The 24,164-nt window shown below is 45.9% G+C and overlaps 1 protein-coding gene across 1 annotated transcript; it reads right to left on the reverse strand.

Annotated features, from left to right (window-relative positions):
• Positions 1 to 408: 408 nt before the first annotated feature.
• Positions 409 to 14,056, reverse strand: LOC146073475 (alpha-N-acetylneuraminide alpha-2,8-sialyltransferase-like). The gene is made up of 4 exons (XM_083180657.1): positions 13,766 to 14,056; positions 9,319 to 9,428; positions 8,580 to 8,666; positions 409 to 880 (listed from the first exon to the last, which is right to left on the reverse strand). Exons 1-4 carry the CDS (start codon positions 14,054 to 14,056, stop codon positions 409 to 411), a joined length of 960 nt encoding a protein of 319 aa, XP_083036783.1.
• Between the last annotated feature and the right edge of the window lie 10,108 nt (positions 14,057 to 24,164).

Raw genomic sequence — 24,164 nt, forward strand, 5'->3', positions numbered from 1 at the left:
AAAACACACACCACTGAAGGGGTTAAATACCTTCCTTTATCTTGAATGGCTACAGATCTAGATTTCTGATGTTCATGAAATCCTGTGGTCACAGTGGCAGTCCAGAAGCTACAGTGCGATGAAAGTAGAACGCATTAAGCTCATTTCACAGCAGTAAGACAAGTGTCAGGACAATAGTCCACCATTTCCATTCCTACCACTCTTCTTCCTCTGAGCAGTTGGGGTTATGGAACCACATGTTTTACCTTCATTATTATTATGTTGGGTATTCAGTATTCCGTAATATTAAAACATTGCATACATTCCTCATCCCACGCCTTAGAACGTTGCCACCTAACTTGACCTGTTAGTCTCTCTCTCTCTCTCTCTCCACAAATAAGTGCAAATGACTCAAGAGATGATGCATATCTACACAAAGCTTTCACATGGTCCCAGTTTCAGTTCCAGAGACCCTTTACTGTGCATCTGCAGGTAGCGGTGGAATTCTTCTGGCATATCGTGGATGCCTTTCTTAGGAGGAACATCATCATAGTAATGGTGAGGGATGAAGGTTCCGTTAAGATCTTGAGAAAATGGCCAGAATCCATAGAGCGTCACTTTCTCACAAACCTCAATGGCGGCGCTCACCATCATGAGCCCGGTTGACATGCGTTGGAACTTGAGTTTTGTGTTTCTCCAGTGCTGTGCCAGGTTGGTGAAGTAGTGTGGGTTGAAGAACATGACCCGGCTGCTCATCTCAAAGTCTTCCAGAGTGTAGAGTGCTCTGAGGGAGACATCTGTGCACATCGGGAAGGCAAAAGCTGGCAAGAGGAGTAGTGCAGCGCCATACACCCGCATCATGTTTATGAATGGCTTCCTCTTCTCTCGCAGACTGCCAAATCTGTAGAAGACAATGATCAGTGTTTTATTGTACCCGGTATACTAAGACTTCAATACAGATCCACCATACTGTCCAGGTCTCTATAGATGCCTATTTCGTTCGGAAACAGTTCACTAAAAGAGTATTTAGAAAATGCAACAATCCCAAGGCATCCATGTGCGTCAGTATTGCTTTATAAAGATGACCACCTTAATCATTACGCAGTGGTTTAACTATAGAGGGTGCATTAGATATGCCACTGTTCTCTGTTTACTTCTGCCAGCACTACCCACTGATTGACTTCTAGAAAGCAGGGAGGCCCCGGACTGCAAGGCTCTCTCCCTGCTTTGCCTCACAGCTGCTGTGTGCTGCTGTGCACTGGCTACCACCTATTGCGCCCGTCACAGTGAATGAGAGGCAGCAGCAGCGCTGTCAGGAAGTGCAGGACCCACAACTGTAAAGGCTCCCTCTCTCCAGATCTCTCACAAGCAGGAGAAACCACCCCCGGCCCAGATACCTTGATGTAGCATCCAGTAAGGGCCGACCCCCACCTCTTTACCAGCAGCTGTGCCTGTGCGCAACCCCCCAAATCCGGGAGACGGCATCAGCAGTAGCAGCCTGCTTGGTGGAGCTCATCATATGCTTCTCAGGCCCATAGAGCACAGCAGCGGCCTCGTCATGGGAGGGTTTTTAATCAAAGGCAGTGCTGAGCCTGTCAGGGCTCCTACAGAGTAAGGTACAGAGGGACTAACACAGGCTTTTCATGTGGTATTGTATATATAAGACAAATGTGAAGTGGCACGACAATCAATATAGATCCATATTGTAATACACAAAGTCCTTTAAATAGTATTTTCTTTATTAAAAAGTATTTTTTTTTCTCTTCTTTCTCAATAGACAGTTCTTCGCTGTAGATTGCTTGATACAAAGTTATAAAAACGTGCTGTTTCATGCAACTCCACTCCACATTTGTATTTATATATTTTCATCTCCCCCTAGCGATTGTGGATAAGGCAGCCCACCTCCAGTCTATACCCCTGATGAAGTCGTTAGATGAAACGCGTTGGGTATTCCTATGAATACATTAATTCCTGCGTCTTGTGTAAATAGATGCTGATACAGGAAATTTGAAGAAAGAAATATTGATTGTGACACATTTACTATGACATATTAGTGTCATTTATCTTAATGTTTTTATTGCTGGGTGGTACTTTTAGGTTTAGAATTTAGCGCACTCCAATAATCTTCTACTGTACTTATCTTAGCCCCTTACTAACAGGAGGGGAAATTGATGTTGCTGCTATCCCATTTGCTAGCAGAAAAACCTAGAGACGGGAGGAGAGGGATTGAATATACAATGAATATACCCACCCCGTTCTCTTAAAACAGCCTTTTTCTAACAGACTCCAACTTGGGTGTTGAATTTCACATTGTCTGTCCAATCTGAAGGTTTGCGATATTATGTTTTTACCTTGAAAATCTTTTAATTGTTTTTGGTCTTTTTTATCTTGGAGACGTATTGTATATGAAAAATAAATATTTGTGATTTTTTTTACGAAGATACAGTTGCTATTATACTTTTTGAAATATCCACCTGAGCGCCCAGTATATAGATCACCTATCTTTTATCTACGCTGTCTCTAAGTGTTTGAGTGCCGGGACCTCCCTTGTTGTATGTATGTATGTATGTATGTATGTATGTATGTATGTATGTATGTATGCATGTATATATATATATATATATATATATATATATATATATATATATATATATATATATATATATATACACACATGTGGGGTGCATGCGAAGGAGTCCAGACAGGCATCCGTCCTCCAATGTATAGCTAGGATCTCATAAAGAGACGCAGGCACTCTTCACTTTATTAAAGAAGATGCTTTTTGATAAAAACACAAAGTCGTTTTATTTGCAACAAAGTTTTCAGGTGAATCCCAATTTCACCACAGCCCCGACGTTTCGGTCCTACAGAAGATGGACCTTTATCAGGAGCAACACGTGTACACCAGCTAGGTGCAGTGTGTCTCTCCCACTGCACCTTGCTGGTGTACACGTGTTGCTCCTGAAGCTTACTCTGACCAACTTTATTCACCCAAAACACTCCTTGATAAAGGTCCATCTTCTGTAGGACCGAAACGGGGCTGTGGTGAAATTGGGATTCACCTGAAAACTTTGTTGCAAATAAAACGACTTTGTATTTTTATCAAAAAGCATCTTCTTTGATAAAGTGGAGAGTGCCTGCGTCTCTTTATGAGATCCTAGCTATATATATATATATATATATATATATATATATATATATATATATATATAGATAGATAGATAGATAGATAGATAGATAGATAGAAAAAAAGGGGGGAGAGAAAACAGACGCCTGACAGTATTAAGAAGCACCACTGTAGTACAATATAACGAGGTGTTTCACATGCCATATAATAACAATATATCCAATGTGTTATTATTCCAAAGATGCTTGGGTTCAAAGAACAATAAAAAACAGTCAATATAAAAAAAATGGAATGAGGGACACAATGAAACAAAGGGGTAGGGGGAAACAACAAGCACAATAAAAAATGTAAATGCAATTAAATATAGTCTGGCCCACTGAGAGGGGGAAATTTACTAAAATGTGTATTCTACTTCACATGTGATGTTGCTATGGGAAACCAATCAGATCCTGTCTACTGTCTTCTAGAGGGTGCTAAATAAATAAGAAGTGGATTCTGATTGGTTGCCCATAGCAACATCACATGTGAAGTAGAATACACATCTTAGTAAATTTCCCCCAGAGTCTTTTCTATTGTAAAAATGCTGGAAAGTGTACTTAGCCCTCTTTGCGGTTTAAATCCTAGCCCAATTGGGGTGCCTTGGAAAAAATATATGGGGGAACAGAGTATTAGTCCAGCCATAGGTAACGATTCCCTCACGGAAATTGTTGAGCAGCCATGGGCCCGAGTCTCGCTGCTGGGACGCCATATTAACTTGCTAATTTGCAGCTGCAGCACCCAAATTGCCGGACCCACCACCTGGGAAACAGTATGCCAGGAAGAGTGTATTCTGTCCGCGGAGTACCTGCACTGTGGGGGCATTTATGTACCTGCACTGTGGGGGCATTTATGTACCTGCACTGTGGGGGCATTTATGTACCTGCACTGTGGGGGCATTTATGTACCTGCACTGTGGGGGCATTCATGTACCTGCACTGTGGGGGCATTCATGTACCTGCACTGTGGGGGGCATTCATGTACCTGCACTGTGGGGGGCATTTATGTACCTGCACTGTGGGGGCATTTATGTACCTGCACTGTGGGGGCATTTATGTACCTGCACTGTGGGGGCATTTATGTACCTGCACTGTGGGGGCATTTATGTACCTGCACTGTGGGGGCATTTATGTACCTGCACTGTGGGGGCATTTATGTACCTGCACTGTGTGGTCATTTATGTACCTGCACTGTGGGGGCATTTATGTACCTGCACTGTGGGGGTCATTTATGTACCTGCACTGTGGGGGTCATTTATGTACCTGCACTGTGGGGGGCATTTATGTACCTGTACTGTGGGGGGCATTTATGTACCTGCACTGTGGGGGGCATTTATGTACCTGCACTGTGGGGGGCATTTATGTACCTGCACTGTGGGGGGCATTTATGTACCTGCACTGTGGGGGGCATTTATGTACCTGGCACTGTGGGGGGCATTTATGTACCTGGCACTGTGGGGGGCATTTATGTACCTGGCACTGTGGGGGGCATTTATGTACCTGACACTGTGGGGGGAATTTATGAACCTGCACTGTGGGGGTATTTATGTACCTGCACTGTGAGGGCATTTATGTACCTGCACTGTGGGGGCATTTATGTACCTGCACTGTGGGGCATTTATGTACCTGCACTGTGGGGCATTTATGTACCTGCACTGTGGGGTCATTTATGTACCTGCACTGTGGGGAGGGGGCATTTATGTACCTGCACTGTGGGGGGGGGGGCATTTATGTACCTGCACTGTGGGGGGGGCATTTATGTACCTGCACTGTGGGGGGGGGGGGCATTTATGTACCTGCACTGTGGGGGGGGGGCATTTATGTACCTGCACTGTGGGGGGGGGTATTTATGTACCTGAACTGGGGGGGGGGGGCATTTATGTACCTGCACTGTGGGGGGCATTTATGTACCTGCACTGTGGGGTCATTTATGTACCTGCAATGTGGGGGGGGGGCATTTATGTACCTGCACTGTGGGGGTATTTATGTACCTGCGCTGTGGGGGCATTTATGTACCTGCCACTGAGGGGGCATTTATGTACCTGCGCTGTGGGGGCATTTATGTACCTGCGCTGTGGGGGCATTTATGTACCTGCGCTGTGGGGGCATATATGTACCTGCGCTGTGGGGGCATTTATGTACCTGCGCTGTGGGGGCATTTATGTACCTGCGCTGTGGGGGCATTTATGTACCTGCCACTGTGGGGCATTTATGTACCTGCCACTGTGGGGGCATTTATGTACCTGCACTGTGGGGGGGGGGCATTTATGTACCTGCACTGTGGGGGGGGGGCATTTATGTACCTGCACTGTGGGGGGGGGGCATTTATGTACCTGCACTGTGGGGGGGGGGCATTTATGTACCTGCACTGTGGGGGGGGGGGGGTATTTATGTACCTGAACTGGGGGGGGGGGCATTTATGTACCTGCACTGTGGGGGGCATTTATGTACCTGCACTGTGGGGTCATTTATGTACCTGCAATGTGGGGGGGGGGGGCATTTATGTACCTGCACTGTGGGGGTATTTATGTACCTGCGCTGTGGGGGCATTTATGTACCTGCCACTGAGGGGGCATTTATGTACCTGCGCTGTGGGGGCATTTATGTACCTGCGCTGTGGGGGCATTTATGTACCTGCGCTGTGGGGGCATATATGTACCTGCGCTGTGGGGGCATTTATGTACCTGCGCTGTGGGGGCATTTATGTACCTGCGCTGTGGGGGCATTTATGTACCTGCGCTGTGGGGGCATTTATGTACCTGCCACTGTGGGGGCATTTATGTACCTGCCACTGTGGGGGCATTTATGTACCTGCCACTGTGGGGGCATTTATGTACCTGCACTGTGGGGGCATTTATGTACCTGCACTGTGGGGGCATTTATGTACCTGCACTGTGGGGGCATTTATGTACCTGCACTGTGGGGGCATTTATGTACCTGCCACTGTGGGGGCATTTATGTACCTGCCACTGTGGGGGCATTTATGTACCTGCCACTGTGGGGGCATTTATGTACCTTCCACTGTGGGGGCATTTATGTACCTGCCACTGTGGGGGCATTTATGTACCTGCCACTGTGGGGGCATTTATGTACCTGCCACTGTGGGGGCATTTATGTACCTGCACTGAGGGGGCATTTATGTACCTGCACTGTGGGGGCATTTATGTACCTGCCACTGAGGGGGCATTTATGTACCTGCGCTGTGGGGGCATTTATGTACCTGCGCTGTGGGGGCATTTATGTACCTGCGCTGTGGGGGCATATATGTACCTGCGCTGTGGGGGCATTTATGTACCTGCGCTGTGGGGGCATTTATGTACCTGCGCTGTGGGGGCATTTATGTACCTGCGCTGTGGGGGCATTTATGTACCTGCCACTGTGGGGGCATTTATGTACCTGCCACTGTGGGGGCATTTATGTACCTGCCACTGTGGGGGCATTTATGTACCTGCACTGTGGGGGCATTTATGTACCTGCACTGTGGGGGCATTTATGTACCTGCACTGTGGGGGCATTTATGTACCTGCACTGTGGGGGCATTTATGTACCTGCCACTGTGGGGGCATTTATGTACCTGCCACTGTGGGGGCATTTATGTACCTGCCACTGTGGGGGCATTTATGTACCTGCCACTGTGGGGGCATTTATGTACCTGCCACTGTGGGGGCATTTATGTACCTGCCACTGTGGGGGCATTTATGTACCTGCCACTGTGGGGGCATTTATGTACCTGCCACTGTGGGGGCATTTATGTACCTGCCACTGTGGGGGCATTTATGTACCTGCCACTGTGGGGGCATTTATGTACCTGCACTGAGGGGGCATTTATGTACCTGCACTGTACGGGCATTTATGTACCTGCACTGTACGGGCATTTATGTACCTGCACTGTGGGGGTCATTTATGTACCTGCACTGAGGGGGCATTCATGTACCTGCACTGTGGGGGCATTTATGTACCTGCACTGTACGGGCATTTATGTACCTGCACTGTGGGGTCATTTATGTACCTGCACTGTGGGGGCATTTATGTACCTGCACTGTTGGGGCATTTATGTACCTGCACTGTTGGGGCATTTATGTACCTGCACTGTGGGGGCATTTATGTACCTGCACTGTGGGGGCATTTATGTACCTGCACTGTGGGGGCATTTATGTACCTGCCACTGTGGGGGCATTTATGTACCTGGCACTGTGGGGGCATTTATGTACCTGGCACTGTGGGGGCATTTATGTACCTGCACTGTGGGGGCATTTATGTACCTGCCACTGTGGGGGCATTTATGTACCTGGCACTGTGGGGGCATTTATGTACCTGCACTGTGGGGTCATTTATGGATGTGGAACTCTGTTGCCGTAATTTGAATATTGGAGACAACTGTGCTCTGTAATATAAATTGGTATTATTTTGTGACCACACCCCTTCCCCATGAAGCCACTCCTCTATATTTTTTGGCTTGAGCACCCACCAGCAAAAACATAAATCGGCACCTATGAGTCCAGTGGCTCAATACGCAGCCCAGAGGTTTGTGGAGGGGACCCAGACCATACACTATATGATTATTCAAAGTTAGGATGTGTTACCTTAGCCATTTTTTATTTAATTGTGATCCTTATTAAATTATATAAATTAAGTCGTGATTTATATTTTGATAGATGTTTAGTTTTAAAGTTGTAGACATAGACATGTTAGTTCCAATCCATAGGAAATATCCAACATGTTGAACATGGACAAAAGAGCAGACTGTCATCCAATCAGCAGCCAGCTACCCAGAGTGCCTTGCGAAGATTGACCAATGGAAGAATCCGAAGATGTGACCTCATCACCTTTAGTTTATCTGTTATTTTACTAATTACTTGGTCCCTAAAGGGTCAGGCTGTGACTGTGTTTCTATGTGAGGCTTAGCATTGCTGTGGCTTTGCTTTTTGGATTAAACCTTTCCCTGTGACATATTGGCGTAAAAACCCTTATATTACTCCACACATTTTTGTACTTGTATTCAAATTTCTTTATCTGTTATAGCAAGCACTATTTTGGACTGTACAGATGGTAGCTTCACCACAGGCATTACAGGGACATAGCAAGAGCCAACCTATCTTGGAGTGCATAGTCCACAGGGGTACTGGGGATCAATGTCTTGAGGGGCAGTCCTCTACATGTAGTGGGAAAGCCGGTAGAGTGCAGAGCTAAACCTTGATAGTCACTATGATTATTGTTCTCCCGGTACTTGCATAAGAAATTATTTTGTGTCTATGCTACTGTAGAAAGACCAGTACTTCCGCCACCAGTAGGCAAAGCCATCTATAAGAGTCTCCTTCTCATCATTTCGATGTCCTTAGTTGCAGCATAGCATCAATGCCATCTGGAACTGATTCTACTTAATATTTAAATTAGATGAAACATATTGTGTTTATAAGAAAACACTTTAGGGCACTTACTTGTCTATCAGGATACTTGGGTTTGCAGAAACGAGACTGGTCTTTATCCCGACATCATCTGTGAAATTCAATGGAGGTAAATTCATCCTGGAAATAAATAAATGGCGGGATAGTAGGAGGTGAGTAATTTGTGCTCTTCCGAACTGTGAATGTAAAGTATTCAGTGACCAATGGTACAGAGTAGACCCAGCTATTAATAATATATACCGTACATTGGGGAACATTCTGAGTTGGCAGCAAATGTACACAAACTCAGTAAGTTTGCACCAAGGTAACACTATACAGGTTATATGTAGGTAGGGTTATGGCCAGCTCTACCATTAGGCAGCTGCCTAGAGGCTTAACAATCTGGGGGGGTTCCCACAAAATAGGGGGGAAAAATGGAGATTTCTTACCAAATCTCTCACTTTCTGATACTCTCATCCTATTACATTTCACCCTAGATTTGGGAGGGGTTTGTCCAAACTCAAATATAAATTGCAGTTTATAAAATTAGCATATCCTCAAAAATAACATGGACAGAGAATAAAATACTGTATTTTTGACAAAGAGGTTGGCGTTTTTCAACCTGCTGTCAACCTCCTTCGCTTTGATTCAGCCATCTTCTTGTTGGATAAATCCAAAAATGATAATCAGTGCAATGAAGAAGACACTCTAGGTATCTAATAGACCTGTAGGTCCACCATTGTTGTCCCATGCATGAAGACAAGCAGCTTTACCATGGACTCTCGGTCCTTACCTGAACACGAAATCAGCCAAATCAATTTCCGCACCGCAGGAGCTGTTTTTTAATATGCCCCCATTACCGACCACAGAACAGCTTCTGATGGGCTTCTCGAATGGAGACTTCTGGAATGAGAGAGAGGTAAGGAATCAGACAGCAATAAAGAGGGATACTGCAAAGGGATTGAGATATGAGAGAGCATAGATTATGGATATAGATCCAGAATATAAAGAGAGAGAGGCAATATCAAGTCAGAGATGACATATATAATCTCACTGGTTGCCCATAAAAACACCCCATTTTAGTAAATCAACCCCTATGGGTCTAGAGAGGGTTGTGCTGAAAACAGTCAATAGGTCGACAGCACGTGGTCGTCATACACTAATTGGGGATTCATGTACTTAGATGTTTTTATCAATTTTTTTTAAATCAATGTTTATTCGAGGCGTGGCTTGGAGCTCGAGGAGGAAGGAACAATGGCGGCTGAGCTCCGTGCTGGAGCTCACTGAAATCACCTTTCCTCGGCTGACTTGCTCGAGTCTCCTGCCGCATAGCTACACCGGATGCCCTTCCAGTGCGCAGGTTCCCGCCGAGAAGTCTCCCTTCTCTCCCCCGGACCGTAGATGTGCCGTATCAACGACTGAGGCCTGACACCATCCCCCGGCCAGAGAGGCCGCCGCTCGCTGCTCCCGCCCGGTGGTGCTTGATCACTACCTGTGCCTAGAGAGGTACTGGAGCATTGTGCATGGAGCGGCCTGCCTGCAGTCTACAAACGGACGGAGCCACTCGTGTGATGCACGGGGTCTTGGATAGATGGGTGACGCAGCTCCATCCATACCCGCGACGCCATCTTAACGGGTGAGCTACATCACTGTATAAATCCTGCTTCTATCTTTGCGACCGTTTTTGGAGCTAGGATCTGAAATTCCTAAGCCCCATATCAGGGACGTGCAGGCAGGGGAGGCAGTGCCTACCCTGTCATAATGATGTGAATAATAAAAAGAAGATATTTATATATCTTCTTTTATTATTTTCATCATTTCTACCTCTCCCCCTGCCTCCTACCATCTTACACTGCTGCATGTGAGGGTGGGAGGCAGCGGGAGAGGTGCCTCCCGCTGTTAACATTAAAACCCCGGGCAGCGGGGGGCTGTAAAAGCCCATTGAAAATGAATGGGGAAACGGCACTCATACTGGTGCCGCAATGACAGGGGCACCAGTATGAATGCACGCCCCCACATGTGATTGGGTCAGCGGATCCAGTGATGGATCCGCTGTCCAATCACACACATGCAGGGCCCACCTGGATAGGATGCAGCAGCGCGACAGCGTGGAGTCCGGCGCCGCTGGGAGATAGCCGCTGTCACCGCCGAGGAGAGGTGAGTCCGCTGGGGGAGGGGGGCGCATGTAAGCCCTGCTGCCTGTGCCCGGCCGCTGCATATACCATATAGCATGGTATGCGGGTGGGGGGCAGGAGCGGGGGGTCCCGTGCCTGTGGTCCCATGCCTGTTGTCCCGTGCGGGGAGATCAGTGACTCCCCAGGCAATGACCTCACCGCACGTCACTGCCCCATATTAATACCCACGGTGGAAACTTGTGCACAATATCGCTATCACAATAAGACTGGCTATATTCATAGTGCGTTTGCACTTTTTCTATATCTAAATCCTGCTCTTTATTCCATGGCTCCTATCATATTATAAATGGTGATTTTACACTGAGGACTTCCATATTGCTCTGTAAACATAAATGTTATGGTCCGGGGACTCTCTTGCCACCCCTACCTCCGTTGCCTCCAACCGGAATTGGCGGACGTGTGCAGAGGGCTAAGCTTCACCAATAATAGTCGCGTTCGTGAGAGCCCGTTAGTCAGGCTCCCACCTCGATGCCACCTGGTCTTACGTAGGGACAACACGACCGCCAAGGCTAGTGGAGTGCAAGGGTAAAACTATCTAAACCCACAGAAGGCAAGGAGGCCCCAGATACCCACGGGGTAGCCACGCAAGGGACAAGGCAGATCCAAGGGGTATATCAGACGTAACAATACGAAAAGGTGGAATAATTGTATAACAGTGATAATAATGGCAACAATGCCCAGAGGGTGGAATAGAACAATATAAGGTACTAGCAACAATGCTTACAAGATGGAATATAATAATATGAGATACAAGCAACAATGCTGACAAGATGGAATATAATAATATGAGATACAAGCAACAATGCTGACAAGATGGAATATAATGATATGAGATACAAGCAACAATGCTGACAGGATGGAATATAATCAAGGAACAAAAGGTAAGGACTTATCCGAATCACAGCAAGGATCACGGCACGGGGTACTGTAACGGAGCTGCTGGAACCAGGAACACAAAGGCTGCAGGGCACACCAAAGCTATAACCGGCGTCTGTTCCCAGCAGACGCCGGCTATTTATTTGAATTTGCCGCCTGTGACTGTGCGGACGTCAGCTGCGCTGACGCCGCACGCTGTCTGGAGACTCGGGGACGTTGCCTAGCAACGCCCCGATGCCTGGCAGCCGGAGCAACAGAGCCGGAAGCTCGGGGCGCTGCTAGGCAACGCCCCCGACGCTCCCCCGGCGCTCCATCTCCGCCGCCCGTCCCGGACGTGACAGAACGCAGTGACGCTCTGGGACGGCGACGGCTGACAGTACCCCCCCCTTGAGGAGAGGTCAACCGACCTCCAAATCCTGGCTTCAACGGATTTTGCCTATGAAATAACTCTTTTAAGGATGGGGCATGAAGTTCCTTGTCCAGAACCCAGGACCTTTCCTCAGGTCCATAGCCCTTCCAATGGACAAGAAAAAATAAACGACCGCGGGTGATTTTCGAATCAAGGATACTATCAATCACAAACTCCTTGATGCCTTGCCGAATGACCGGTGCTGGCCTGTAAGCACAAGGCCGATGGGCAGGTTTAAGTAAAGAGGCATGGAACGTGGGATTGACCTTCAGAGAGCGTGGAATCTGGAGACGGAAGGCCACAGGATTGATTCTCCTAACGATTTTGTAGGGACCAATAAAGCGAGGACCCAACTTCTTGGATGCCTGATGGATATTGATATTTCTGGTGGATAACCACACCCAATCTCCGACTTTAAACGAACAAGGTCTCCTGTGACGGTCGGAAAAGTGCCTTGCGGCCGTGGTCGCAGAGAGGAGAGCCCTACGGACCATAGCCCAGGTGCTACTACTGGTCACCCACCTGGGATTACCTGTTCTGGCGGGAACAGGATCAAAAGAATTAGCCCGAGGGTGGAAACCATAGTTACAGAAAAAAGGAGACATCTTGGTGGCAGAATGCCAGCCGTTGTTATAGGCGAATTCTGCAAATGGTAGGTTCTCCACCCAATCCTGTTGGGACTTAGATACATAACATCGCAGGAACTGCTCGAGTGTCTGGTTCACACGTTCCGTCTGCCCATTGGATTGTGGGTGATAGGCCGAAGATGGACTGAGCTTAATCTGTAACGCAGAGCAAACAGACCTCCAAAACTTGGCCACAAATTGAACGCCCCTATCTGACACAATATCTGTAGGAAGGCCATGCAATCGAAAAATGTGGCATACAAACAAGGAAGCCAACCTTTCCGCGGAAGGTAAACCAGTCAAGGGGACAAAATGTGCCATTTTGCTAAACCGGTCTACCACCACCCAGATAGAGTCACAACCCCGAGATTGTGGTAGATCGGTTATAAAATCCATGGAGATATGTGACCATGGCCTCCTGGATATCGACAAGGGAACCAACTGACCAATCGGAGAACAACGGGGAGTTTTATTTCTGGCACAGACGTCGCAGGCAGACACCCATTCCTTGACATCTCTCCTCATGGTGGACCACCAGACAGCTCTTGATAACAAGGATAACGTCTTATCAATGCCTGGATGTCCCGCCGATCTACATTGATGAAACTCAAAAAAAAATTTTTTGCGGAGCTCTAAAGGCACAAAAAGTCTACCCTCTGGAATGGCCTTAGGAGCCGAGGCTTGTGCCAAAATGACTTGGTCCAGAAGGCTATGAGTAAACCCGGCAATAATACAAGAGGCAGGAATAATAGGCTCCAGCTGTAAATGGGGGTCTTGGACAGCAGAAAAACTTCTCGAAAGAGCATCGGCAACGACATTCTTTGACCCTGGCCTGTAAGTGATAATAAAATTAAATCGGGCAAAGAATAAAGTCCACCTCGCCTGCCTGGCATTGACTCTTTTGGCTGATTGGAGGTATGCCAGATTTTTATGATCTGTTATGATGGTAACCTGGAACCTAGCCCCCTCCAGCCAATGTCGCCATTCCTCTAAGGCTGCTTTAATGGCGAGAAGTTCCCGATTGCCGACGTCATAATTACATTCCGCTGCGGAAAACTTCCGAGAAAAAAAAGCACATGGATGTAAGAAACCGTCCTGCCCATCCACCTGTGAAAGGACTGCCCCAATCCCTACCTCTGAGGCATCCACCTCAACAACAAAGGGCAATCCAGGATTGGGATGCCGCAAAACCCCGGCGGAGAGAAAGGCTGCCTTCAACTTAGTAAAGGCTTTGACAGCGGCGTCGGACCAGACCGAAGGATTGGCGTCCTTCTTGTTAGTTAATGCAACTATGGGGGCTACAATATCGGAGAAGAATGGAATGAATCTCCTATAATAGTTGGCAAACCCCAAAAACCTCTGGGTGGACTTGAGGTTTGATGGTTGTACCCAATCCTTAATGGCCTGAAGCTTTCCTGGGTCCATTTGAAAACCCCGAGGGGAAATAATGTATCCTAGAAAAGAAATGCTCTCCACCTCAAACTAGCATTTTTCCAACTTAGCATATAAATTGTTCTCTCTCAATTTTTTGAGAACTGCGCATACATGCAAGCGGTGTTGCTCCAGTGATGGGGAGTAAATCAAGATATCATCCAGATACACTGCGACAAAAACTCCCAAAAACTCCCTTAAGACGTCATTAATAAAATCCTGGAACACAGCAGGTGCATTAGCGAGACCAAACGGCATTACCAGATACTCATAGTGTCCAGAATGCGTATTGAACGCCGTTTTCCACTCATCACCTGCTTTGATGCGAATTAAATTGTACGCCCCCCTCAAATCAATTTTAGAAAAAATGGATGCCTTACGTAGTTGATTGAAGAGGACAGATATGAGTGGAAGAGGATACGAATTTTTTACTGTAATGGCATTAAGCTGTCTAAAATCAATACACGGGCGTAAGGAGCCGTCTTTTTTCCCCACGAAAAAGAAGCCGGCTCCGACGGGTGACTTTGAGGGCCTAATGAACCCTTTTTTGAGGTTTTCCTCAATATACTCCTCCATCGCCTTCTCTTCAGGGAGAGACAAGGAGTATAGTCGCCCCTTGGGAAGTTTGGCCTCAGGAACAAGATTAATGGCGCAATCATAAGGTCTATGAGGGGGTAAGACGTCTGCTTCCTTTTTGGAAAACACGTCAGAGAATGACCAATAAGGTTCAGGTACCTCCGAAACTGAGGGAGTCACCATGCGGACTGGAAGAGCCAGACAATTATGAGAACATTGTTCACCCCAACTTACAAGTTCCCCTGATTGCCAATCAAAACGTGGGTTGTGTAATTTGAGCCATGGCAATCCCAGTACTACGGGTGTAACAGGGCTATGAAAAATAAAAAAAAGATAAGAGCTCAGAATGGGTGACCCCAACCTGGACCAGTAGGGGGACGGTACGCTGTGTAATAACCCCACTGGGCAAGCGATTGCCATCTAAGCCATAGACCGAAATCTCTGGAGATACTGGTATGAGAGCAATCTCCTGTTCCAGAGCTAACTGTGAGTCCAGAAAATTACCCGCAGCCCCACTATCAATAAATGCCTGGCCATCCCACCTATGAATTTCAGACAAAATACATATGGGAATTAATAAAGAATTACTGGGAGATATAAGAGATAGGCCTGACAGGATGTCTCCCTGCATCCTCAGGCCTTGGCATTTCCCGGACGCTCAGGACAGGAATTCACCAAGTGTCCCCGGACCCCGCAGTAGAGATAGAGGCCCTGGGAACGCCGTCTCGCCTTCTCCTGTGGAGATAAGCGAGCTGCGCCCAGCTGCATGGGTTCCCCGAGGTCGACGGTGGAGTCCTCGGAGACACTGGGCAATGGCGCCAAACCTGCCCCCCGTTCTGAACGTCTCTCACGGAGCCGGCGATCCACCCTGATAACCAGCTGCATCAGATCGTCCAGTGACGTGGGTGTGGGATACTGAACCAGAGAATCCTTTATGTGGTCAGACAGCCCTACCCTAAATTGGGAGCGTAAAGCTGGATCATTCCACCCTGAATCATTGGCGTATCGCCGGAATTCAGAGCAATAAGCTTCTGCCACCTGGCGACCCTGTTTAAGAGATCTAAGATGAGCCTCTGCTGCGACTGCCTTATCTGGGTCATCATATAAAATCCCCATTGCCTGGAAAAAGGACTCCACAGACCGAAGAGCCGGACTGTCTGCCTTCAGCCCAAAAGCCCATGTCTGTGGATCCCCCTGGAGCAAGGAAATCACCAACCCCACTCTCTGTAGTTCAGACCCGGAGGAAAGGGGCCGTAACCGGAAATATAATTTGCAGCTCTCCCTGAAATTAAAGAACTGATTTCGGTTCCCAGAGAACCGATCGGGAAGACTCATCTTGGGTTCCTTAACCGACACAGCCATTGGAGGAGCTGCTCTGCGAACTTCTTCCTGAGACTCTACCCTGAGAGTAAGATCCTGCAACTGCTGAGTGAGGAGGTGTAACTGATCAGCAAAAACCTGGGCCGGAACCCCCGCATTGGGATCCATGCTAAACCAAGAAACACACAACCACTGTAGAGGGAATATGGTTGTGTTACTATTATTTTGTGGCCGGTTATAATGTTATGGTCCGGGGACTCTCTTGCCACCCCTACCTCCGTTGCCTCCAACCGGAATTGGCGGACGTGTGCAGAGGGCTAAGCTTCACCAATAATAGCCGCGTTCGTGAGAGCCCGTTAGTCAGGCTCCCACCTCGATGCCACCTGGTCTTACGTAGGGACAACACGACCGCCAAGGCTAGTGGAGTGCAAGGGTAAAACTATCTAAACCCACAGAAGGCAAGGAGGCCCCGGATACCCACGGGGTAGCCACGCAAGGGACAAGGCAGATCCAAGGGGTATATCAGACGTAACAATACGAAAAGGTGGAATAATTGTATAACAGTGATAATAATGGCAACAATGCCCAGAGGGTGGAATAGAACAATATAAGGTACTAGCAACAATGCTTACAAGATGGAATATAATAATATGAGATACAAGCAACAATGCTGACAAGATGGAATATAATAATATGAGATACAAGCAACAATGCTGACAAGATGGAATATAATGATATGAGATACAAGCAACAATGCTGACAGGATGGAATATAATCAAGGAACAAAAGGTAAGGACTTATCCGAATCACAGCAAGGATCACGGCACGGGGTACTGTAACGGAGCTGCTGGAACCAGGAACACAAAGGCTGCAGGGCACACCAAAGCTATAACCGGCGTCTGTTCCCAGCAGACGCCGGCTATTTATTTGAATTTGCCGCCTGTGACTGTGCGGACGTCAGCTGCGCTGACGCCGCACGCTGTCTGGAGACTCGGGGACATTGCCTAGCAACGCCCCGATGCCTGGCAGCCGGAGCAACAGAGCCGGAAGCTCGGGGCGCTGCTAGGCAACGCCCCCGACGCTCCCCCGGCGCTCCATCTCCGCCGCCCGTCCCGGACGTGACAGAACGCAGTGACGCTCTGGGACGGCGACGGCTGACAATAAATCTCCTATCCCACAGATGCATTTATAAGTAACAGGTGGCCTATTATCCCTGAACGCTCCTCATCAAGATACGTCTGACTGCCTTTTGTCCATTCAATATATAATCATGCGGCCAGGAGTCTGAGTCAATCTATTAACTTCTGTCTATGATATCTATTCTCGATCAATAATAACAGGTAACGACCTTCACTCCCACTTTTGATATGAAGAAGTGAACAGAGTTCCCCTATTGTTTCGTATTGGGCTATAGCGTTCTGAAAAACCAAGCTGTCGGCTCATAGCAGAAACCGTTCACGATCTCCACGTAGAATCTCCCAGACGATGGATAAATACCTGGGCGCCGCTTCAGTGTCCAAAACTGCTCCCCAGCCGCAACGTTAAGGCCAGGAGAAAATACGGGGAGATCATAGCACGGCGCCATCGGGTGAGAACTCACCAGACACTCCAGCTTTGAAAAAATCCATCCCGGACCACTCGCTATACTCACCAGGTACCTCTGACATTGCCTCCCTAGCCTCTCTAACCTATGCAGACTTAGTGACTGCAATTCAATCAGTAATGTCCCCACTGCTACAGAAAGCAGTTACAGACATATCCGAACAAATAACTTCTCTTCCACTCAGAATGACAGATGCTGAGACCCATATAAGTAACAATACTGTCAATATTACCACATTGCAAACTGCAGCGCACACGTTACAACAGGACAACAATAAGCTTAATGAAGCTTAAGTCAATATTGAAAACAGACAGAGACACAATAACCTTCGGATTGCAGGTCTACCTGAGTCCATAAAAGGACCGGCTCTAGAACATTTTGCACGTAACACTCTGCCTAAGCTGCTTCATATAGAGTCTAATGGTGTGTACACACGGTCAGATGGGGTATGGGTAAAAACCGGACCAGGACAAGACCGGACGCTACAAGCTCTGGACTGCAGAATTTGATGTCCGGGGTGTCCTGTCCGGGGGTGTCCTGCCTGGGGGGCTGCCTGTGACACCTGTCACCAGGGAGTGGAGGAGGGGGAGAATAAATTGCCGTATTTAGGGGGAAATTTACTAAAGAAAATTTGTAAAAAAATAGGTGTATTTGTATTTAGAAATACACTTATTTTTGACATTTACTATCCCGAAAATACGGCAATTCGTATTCGTATTGATGTGCTATCAATACGAATACGAATTGCCGTATTTTCGGGATAGTAAATGTCAAAAATAAGTGTATTTCTAAATACAAATACACCTATATTTTACAAATTTCCTTTAGTAAATTTCCCCCGTAGTCTCATAGCGCTGTCTATTTTATATTTGGTGTTTTTCATATAGAGTCTTTCTGCGCAGATATTGTTATTGAGCGACTACACACACTAAGCCAATATCAAAACCAAACACAGGGAAGGCCAAGAGTTGTCATTTTGAAGGTTTTAAGCTACCTTCATAAGCAGGCTATATGGAGTGCCTCACGCAAAATAAACCCCATAGTCTGGGAAAAGAACAACATTAGAGTGTTTCAAGACTTCTCACTAGAAGTTCACAAAGCACGGAAATCCTTCAATACTGTGTGCTCCGCTCTAATGAAGGACAAACGTAAATTTTATGTTATGTATCCTGCTCGGCTGCGAATATTTACGGCTACTGGCTTGAAGGACTTTGATACCTCTAAAGCAGCAGAGGAGTTCCTGGCGAAATCCATACCTAAAAATACCGCCGATGATATAACTGACTTGAATCCCCCGTGAAGTATTCTCTCGTTGGTCACCCAATTCTTCAGTGTGGATCTATGTTCACATAGAATGGTAGATCTCATTTAATATCTTTAGATGCCTCATGCTATGGTCTATATCTTAAGGTTGTTTAACTGTTATAGTATAATTGTTATAATATATTGAGTTGTAAGCATAACTGACCCTTGAAGGCCCAATTACAAGCTATTAGTCTTTAAAAGTTAATACTAATTTAGTGGAGATAATAGCAAATATCCTCAGGCTCAGTAGTTGGAAGTCCAACTAGCGGTTTTTCTTTCTATTTTCTTATTGTACAATGTCTGGTCTTCCCCCTTCCTTAATGTGCTTCCCTTAATCCCAGCTCGAAATATTATCGGTTGTCTGAACTGTATTATAATTGCTCTTTGAAAGGTCTCTAGGTGTAGGCTCCTTGAACGTCAGAGGTATACATACTCCAGCAAAACTTCGTAAAAGTTTAACAGACCTAAGTAAACAAAACATAGAAATAGCATGTTTACAAGAGACCTTATGCCTCCAGAAATTAAGAAACTAAATAAGCTTGGCTGGAGAGTACTAGGCTCAGCGTCACTCAATACAAAGTCATGCAGAGTTATCACCCTGGCAAGGAAGAATTTAGACATACAGATTGAATCAGAGATATCTGACCCTGAAGGCAGATATTTCATTCTTTGTATAAATATTAATGGTATTTACATATGTGTGATCTGTCATCAATGATCATATGTGGTGATTGCAATTTAGTAGATCATGGTCTTGTTTCAATGTCATTAAATACAGAGCATAGAACATCAGTTAGACCACTGTGGTGATTTCCCTCTCACTTAACTCATTCCCAAGAGCTCAAAGCTACTGTAGACTCTTTAAAGTCTGGAACAACTATTGTCTAGACAATGATAAAACTAAAGGCTTTAACCCAGGAATATACTGGCAGGCTGCTAAAACAGTGATGCGGGGCAAACTTATAGCATTTATGGCAAGACTTAAAAAACAGAAAAGACTATCGTTTATAGAATTTAAATCTAAATCAACTTCTGCCTTTCAGACATTTAAACTCAATCCGACCCCTCGTAATACAGAAGAGTACAAACTATCTAGGCTGCATTTTGATGAATATTTACAAATGCAAGGAGATAGATATTTGTTTAATGTAGATGCTAAATTTTACAAGTTCGGAAACAAAGTGGGCAAGCTCTTAACAAAACTATTGAGAGGACCAAGATCATCAAATAATATTCACCCTCTGAAAAACAAAGATGGAACCGTAGCAGATTCGGACACTCAAATACTGACGGAGATGCAGAGTTTCTATGAAACACTTTATACACCACCGGGTGGACTTCCAGACGGGTCGACAGATATCTTGTCTCAATCAAATAACCCCCCATCCCTCTATCCCCCTACATTTTGGGAATCTTTGGATTTACCAAAGATCCCAAATTCCGCTATACAAAAATTGGAAGAGCCAATAAAATTGGAGGAGGTGAAATGAGTGATAGGCCAGTTAAAATTGGCAAAAGCACCGGGTCCTGACAGATATTCAAACAAATTTTCTAAGGTCATGGGAGAAAAACTCTACCAACCATTGACAGACTGTTTTAATCACATAGTGAATTCCGGCCAAATACCAAAGCCCATTCACGAATGCCATTATTCGAGTGCTCTCCAAACCATGCCGAGACTTGAGCTCACCAGCATCCTATCGGCCAATCTCTCTGCTTAACTGCGATTATAAGATTTTTTACGAAAATTTTAGCAGAGAGGTTGAAAATTATACTACCAGTGATCATATATAAAGATCAGACGGGATTTATAGTGGGACATCATGCTGTGGTAAATGTGAGGCGGGTGTGGCTACTGTGCAGGTGTCGGGGGCCTTGTCTGCGTCGGACGGATCACCAAACATGGTGCTTTCGTTGGACGTGGAGAAGACCTTTGACTTAGTACTGTGGCATCACCTTGACCGCACACTGGAAAAATTTGGCTTTCCCTCTATCTTTATTAAAATAATGAATTCCCTATATTCTTCCCAAAAGTCAATGATAACATGTAATGGCCTACACTCTCCCCCCTTTCAGTTAGGAAGGGGAACACGACAGGGGTGTCCCCTCTCCCCACTTTTGTTTGACATTGCGATTGAACCGCTAGCAGTGGCAATTAGGTCTTCTCCCAACATTCAGGGAATAAAGATTGGCGAAGAACATCTAAAAATAGCGCTTTTTGCTGATGATACTTTAATTTTTATCTCCAATTCCTTAGACACTATCCCAGCAATTCTAAATCTGATCGACTCGTTTGGAAAAATATCCGGGTATAAAATAAATCTGTCTAAGTCTGAAATGCTACCATTGGGAAATTAGGACTCAGATATTTTAAAATCACTAAATATCCCTTTCGCTTTGGCATCTTAATTTTTCAAGTATCGTGGTATCAAAATCACTGCTGACTTGACTAAGTTATATGATTTAAATTTTTTGCCTGTAACATGGCAGTAAGGAGCTGATTGGCTGGATGTTTATCTCTCTTTATCACCCTTGCATTTATCTCTTGTTAAGGCTTAATACATCTGCCCCAGTGTTTGAATAATAGGTTCACTAAAAGCCATGGGATATATTAGACACGGTTATGTCAGCGTTTTAAGTTTTAAGGGCAATGTAGAATACACCAATAATATTTTATTATGATCACTAGACAGTAGATCATATATATAGATAGAGAACACATTAGTACATTTCTGCACCTCAGTATTCCGCACAGAGCGATGTTGTTTTTGTATATTGTTTTAATATGCTTATCATGGCATGTGATTGATAAGTGCTAGTGATATATAAGTCACTGGGTAACTGTTTATTATGTTTTTAGATAAGGTAGAAGTCTATTGGAATTGAGAATGACAAGCTGTTTTGATAACAGCGTTGCCATGGAGCCACGGCCGCCGGGATGATGTCACTTCCGGGTGCCACTGGTCACATGACCGGAAGCCGGGGAGTCCCTGGGCGGCCGGACTACAAGGAGAGTGCACACGAGGGTACAGTAAGAGGGGAGGGGGTAAGTAAATGTTTTTGTACATGACTGGTATTTATTGCGCACAGTGGCCCTTATTCAGATCTGATTGCACTACAAATTTGGCCTTAAAATGGGCAAAACCATGTGCACTGCAGGTGGGGCAGATGTAATATGTTCAGAGAGAGTTACATTTTGGTGGGGTGTGTTGAAACTGAAATCTAAATTGCAGTGTAAAAATAATGCAGCCAGTATTTATCTGGCACAGAAACAGGTTACATCTGCCCCACCTGCAGTGGACATGGTTATGCACATTTTGAAAACAAATTTGTACTAAGATCAGATCTGAATAAGGGCCAAATTGTTTATTTGATAGTCCTGAGGAAGTGACTATGGTCCACAAAAGTGGAGTGGAGTTTATCACGTTTTTTCACTATACTTGTTTAGTCTCCAGAGGGCCTTTCTTATATTGGATATTATATATATGTATCTATATTTTGTCTTTTCTCTTTTTCTTTTTTTTTTCTTTTTTCTCTCTTATACATTTTCTTATTGTTAAATATACATATATGTATATGGCCATATATTGCATATATTTTCATCATCTCAGCGGATGTTAGAACACCCCCCCCCCCCTTGTTTTTTAAAAGTCAGTGGACTCGGAGATGGCAATGGTCAGTGGACTCGGAGAAGGCAGTGGTCAGTGGACTCGAAGAAGGCAGTGGTCAGTGGACTCGGAGAAGGCAGTGGTCAGTGGACTCGGAGAAGGCAGTGGTCAGTGGACTCGGAGAAGGCAGTGGTCAGTGGACTCGGAGAAGGCAGTGGTCAGTGGACTTGGAGAAGGCAGTGGTCAGTGGACTCGGAGAAGGCAGTGGTCAGTGGACTCGGAGAAGGCAGTGGTCAGTGGACTCGGAGAAGGCAGTGGTCAGTGGACTCGGAGAAGGCAGTGGTCAGTGGACTCGGAGAAGGCAGTGGTCACTGGACTCGGAGAAGGCAGTGTTCAGTGGACTCGGAGAAGGCAGTGTTCAGTGGACTCGGAGAAGGCAGTGGTCAGTGGACTCGGAGAAGGCAGTAGTCAGGCTAGACAATAGGGTAGAGGCACGGGGAGTCCAGAGAGAAGGAGGTTGCAGTAGTCCATGTGGCAGGTGAGGTGATTAGTGTGTGGATGAATACTCTATCCTGACATGAATATAATCTGATTCCAAGACACAGAATGGAAGCGGAGCATTACCTTCGGGAACATGTCATAAAGACTCTTGGTGACATTTAGCACTTTATTATGCCCATCATAATGAATTGCGTGGCCGACTGGACTATTTTCCTGAGTCACCATCATTGAATAGGATGCGTTGCAACATGTGTTCAGCTGTAACCTGGATATTAGAATAAATAAAATCATTTAAAATTACAAATGTTACAGTGATGCCAAATCTAATGCACATACAGGTAGTTACATACACAGAGATGTTTCCACATATGCCCTTTATTCACGGTATACTCTAGTACCTGTAGTAGAGCATCCATAGCGGAAATTTACTAAGATGTGTATTCTACTTCACATGTGATGTTCCTATGGGCAACCAATCAGATCCTGTCTACTATCTGCTAGAGGGTGCTAAATAAACAAGAAGTACATTCTGATTGGTTGCCAATAGCAACATCCCATGTGAAGTAGAATACACATCTTAGTAAATGTACCCATTGTGTCATAGGGTACACAAAGGACAGTTGTGGAACTTGTGGGTGGTGGGCCCAGGTTCAAAAATATAATTAGGACCCCACTCCTCCACCTCAACCCAGGTTTACAATATGTAACCTAGCAGGGGGAGACAGGGAGAGGCAGGGGGAGACAAGGAGAGGCAGTGGGAGACAGAGGGTGACAGGGAGAAGTAGGGGAGGCAGAGTGTGAAAGTGAAAAAGATTGGGTAACAGGAAGAGGTGATAGGAGCAGCAGTGGCCCTTTCGATCTCAGGGCCCCCAGTGCACTGCACATGCAGCACCATTGGTAGTTCCCCCTCTGACAAAGGGTAAGTCTTTGAGGACACATCGGAAGGATGTAAGCTCATTCATTCCACTGATGTAACCCCCTACATGAAACCAAAAAATGTGACAAGAGTCACCCAAAAGCGCTGGACAGTAAATGCACTGTACTAGAATAATCAGGTTTATACCAAAATGTACAATAACCCAGGTAGAGACACAGTTATTTAATTGATTGGGCAATGCTGCAGCCCCTATTAAGAGGGTGTGTACCTCTAAATTGCAAACAATAGGAGTGTGACAGTCTAAGTGGCAAT

Source organism: Crinia signifera, chromosome 4 (assembly GCF_055691185.1).
Source record: "Crinia signifera chromosome 4, ASM5569118v1, whole genome shotgun sequence".
NCBI lineage: Eukaryota > Metazoa > Chordata > Amphibia > Anura > Myobatrachidae > Crinia > Crinia signifera.

Coding starts and splice junctions, on each gene's coding strand:
- LOC146073475 (XM_083180657.1), bottom strand. CDS start 14,056: ATGGACCCAGGAAAGCTTCAGGCCATTAAGGATTGGGTACAACCATCA. Junction 8,667..9,318: donor TTGGCTGATTTCGTGTTCAG/GTAAGGACCGAG, acceptor ATTTATTTCCAG/GATGAATTTACCTCCATTGA. Junction 881..8,579: donor CCAAGTATCCTGATAGACAA/GTAAGTGCCCTA, acceptor TGTCTTCTACAG/ATTTGGCAGTCTGCGAGAGA.